Genomic DNA, 3,525 nt, shown 5'->3' with positions numbered 1-3,525 from the left:
CTGTCCGCGTTCTCACTGCACATTAAGTCCGCACTCGATGTTATTTTTGTTTGTCGACAAACTACACTCACTGTGTCCACATTTGTGCGCGTACTCGAAGTCGGTTGCTGTCCAGTCTTGTTGTAATACTGAATCACTGGATTCCAGGCACTCGACAATTTAAACCCATCTTCGCGATTGAAGTTTTTGCATTTAGCAATTTCAATCGCTTCTCTTACCAATCTTGGTATGTAGTGGCGTTCTGTCGATAGTACCTGGGGACTATGAAGTTCAATCCAGTGATTGGTGGAGGGGTCCAAAAGGTGTTCAGCTATAGCCGACTTCTGAGGATCGTTGTTTTTAACAGCTCGTATATGTTCCTTTATGCGACTGGTGATGGTGCGCTTGGTTTGTCCTATATACGAGCTGCCGCAGCTGCAGTTGATTTTGTAGACACCGGGTGTTTCAAACGGAATACAGTTTTTGTGCTATCTTACTGTCAGGGGTAAAAATAGTTTTTATTGCGTATTTGCTCAAAACCTTCGACAGTTTGTCAGTTACCCCTCTGACGTACGGCAAAAAAGCAGGCTGTCTTGCCACCTCCATCGGCCTATTCCGTCTCTGTCGTCGTGCTTTCAGCTTTCCATCATATCCATTCCGCCGCAGTACGTTCGACAAATGTTCGAGTTCACCTGGTAAGTGATCTTTGTCACAAAGATCATGGGCTCGATTCAACAAGTTAAAGACAACTGACGCAGACATATTAAGACAGGATGTGGCGGTCATATTACGTAAGGCAAAACTTCCTCCCAAGAATGTTACTATTAAAGAACTGTCCGCAATCAAAGAACTTCGCACTGACCCCGACATATTAGTATTAAAGGCAGATAAAGGCAATGCGACGGTTGTTATGAATGTTAGCGACTATGATAATAAAATCAACACTTTGCTAAATGATTCTTCTACTTATCAACTCATGAATAACAACCCTACGCAACGAGTGAATCGGGAAACCCTAGCTTTAATCAACAAACATAAAGATGTACTGCCATCAGACGTCCATAAGCATCTAATACAGCCTAGAATAGTGCAGCCCCCTAAACTGTATGGTTTGCCGAAGGTCCATAAAGACAATGTCCCACTCAGACCCATAGTGAGCCAAATTGACTCACCCACGTATTACCTGGCAAAACATGTTGCGAATGTGCTGCAACCTTTAGTGGGTCGTACAACATCTCACGTGAAGGATTCTCGACATGTCGTAAACATCTTAAAAGACACTAGAGTTGAAGCGGATGAGATCATGGTCAGTTTCGACGTCGATTCGCTCTTCACCAATGTACCCATTAAAGATAGTATAGATGTCATAAAGGTGATTCTGAATAAAAATAACATCCCGATGGAATATGCCAAGTTACTTGAACACTGCTTGGTTACGAGTTACTTTCTGTACAATGGTCAGTATTATAAACAGATTGATGGCGTGGCTATGGGAAGCCCTGTTGCCCCCGTAGTTGCTAACATCTGGATGGAACATTTTGAAAACATTGCCATCACAGCCACACCATCACCAGTTAAACTGTGGAAAAGATACGTAGATGACGTTTTTTGTATTATGAGGGGTAACCAGGCAGACATCGAGTGTTACTTGTCATATCTCAACAGCATCCACGACAAAATAAAGTTCACCTGTGAGGTAGAAAAAGAGAGGAAACTACCTTTTTTGGATGTTTTAGTTAAGGTACGACCGGATGGATCACTCGGCCACTCTGTGTACCGGAAGCCAACTCACACTGACAGGTACCTTCACGCGAGCTCACACCATCATCCACTACACCTGAACGCTGTAGTGACGTCACTAGTGAATCGAGCCCATGATCTTTGTGACAAAGATCACTTACCAGGTGAACTCGAACATTTGTCGAACGTACTGCGGCGGAATGGATATGATGGAAAGCTGAAAGCACGACGACACAGACGGAATAGGCCGATGGAGGTGGCAAGACAGCCTGCTTTTTTGCCGTACGTCAGAGGGGTAACTGACAAACTGTCGAAGGTTTTGAGCAAATACGCAATAAAAACTATTTTTACCCCTGACAGTAAGATAGCACAAAAACTGCGATCGCCCAAAGACCGTATTCCGTTTGAAACACCCGGTGTCTACAAAATCAACTGCAGCTGCGGCAGCTCGTATATAGGACAAACCAAGCGCACCATCACCAGTCGCATAAAGGAACATATACGAGCTGTTAAAAACAACGATCCTCAGAAGTCGGCTATAGCTGAACACCTTTTGGACCCCTCCACCAATCACTGGATTGAACTTCATAGTCCCCAGGTACTATCGACAGAACGCCACTACATACCAAGATTGGTAAGAGAAGCGATTGAAATTGCTAAATGCAAAAACTTCAATCGCGAAGATGGGTTTAAATTGTCGAGTGCCTGGAATCCAGTGATTCAGTATTACAACAAGACTGGACAGCAACCGACTTCGAGTACGCGCACAAATGTGGACACAGTGAGTGTAGTTTGTCGACAAACAAAAATAACATCGAGTGCGGACTTAATGTGCAGTGAGAACGCGGACAGTGGTAGTGGTCGCCGAATCAGGAAGAAGGTAGACCGATACGGCTATCTTTAACATTTTTTTACACTACCGCACAACACCAGTCAACCCGTGAACATGGCGCATGCAACTGTGCCGAAATATCGGGAGCTCAAACAGCCTAATCGTGGTAAGAATCCCGTTTCTTACGAACATTATATCAGACAAGTTATGTCGGGTCTGCAAACTTTCAAAACTTTCTGCCTAGCACTGCCGCATTGTGGTAGTATTTCCAAACTGGTACGTCTTATTATCCATAAACAAGCGAGCGTACGTTCTCAAAGGTCGGCAAAAAATCTTCTGTATCTATGGTATTGCGGATGTCTATGGGCGTCGATTATCACTTCGTTATTCCTGATTATAAAAAAGTACTGCGTAAAACATCGATAACTCAAATGCAGTTCACACCTTAACGTGAATAACGTAAACACGTTTTTAAGTTATAAAGGTCAAATTTAATAACGCCCAGCATTTCTTATGAAAATGAAAAAGACAGCTGAATGGTAAAATATTTTTATGTCCAATTATGATATTTTCTGTGTCACGGTCAATGATCAATTGCGTAAAATTATATCGATTTAAACGCAAAAACTACAATTTAATTTCGTATCTTCTTAATTGATATTAGTCTATAACAGTGGTAAAAGATAAAATGAGAATTTCGTTTCAGATAACTGCTTGCTCGTTTACCACCTTATAACATACTTAAAAAAAAATGAAACAGAAAATAAATTGGAAAACATCTATAGTAATGCTATTATTCTTAGGCATCTTTTAACACAGATGTGGCCGAGCTCATAACATACAAAATTCTTTTATAACATAAAATAATAAACATAAAAAATAACACGTTTTGCAAAAATACAAAATAACAAGCCACCAGCCAAAACTGGCACACTTAATCCTCTACGAAGGTAATCTACCGTAAGCTCTGTTGT

The 3,525-nt window shown here is 41.7% G+C and overlaps 1 protein-coding gene across 1 annotated transcript; it reads left to right on the top strand.

The window, feature by feature from the left end:
- Positions 1–263: 263 nt before the first annotated feature.
- LOC123721255 lies at positions 264–3,000 on the top strand. Its single transcript, XM_045679458.1, has 4 exons — positions 264–387; positions 483–674; positions 738–2,500; positions 2,872–3,000. Exons 1-4 carry the CDS (start codon positions 264–266, stop codon positions 2,998–3,000), a joined length of 2,208 nt encoding a protein of 735 aa, XP_045535414.1.
- The last annotated feature ends 525 nt before the right edge of the window (positions 3,001–3,525 follow it).

The sequence above is a fragment of the Papilio machaon genome, chromosome 9, assembly GCF_912999745.1.
Source record: "Papilio machaon chromosome 9, ilPapMach1.1, whole genome shotgun sequence".
Lineage (NCBI taxonomy): Eukaryota > Metazoa > Arthropoda > Insecta > Lepidoptera > Papilionidae > Papilio > Papilio machaon.
The sequence above is the reverse complement of the archived record's forward strand: the minus strand, read 5'-3'. Positions and strand labels throughout refer to the sequence as shown.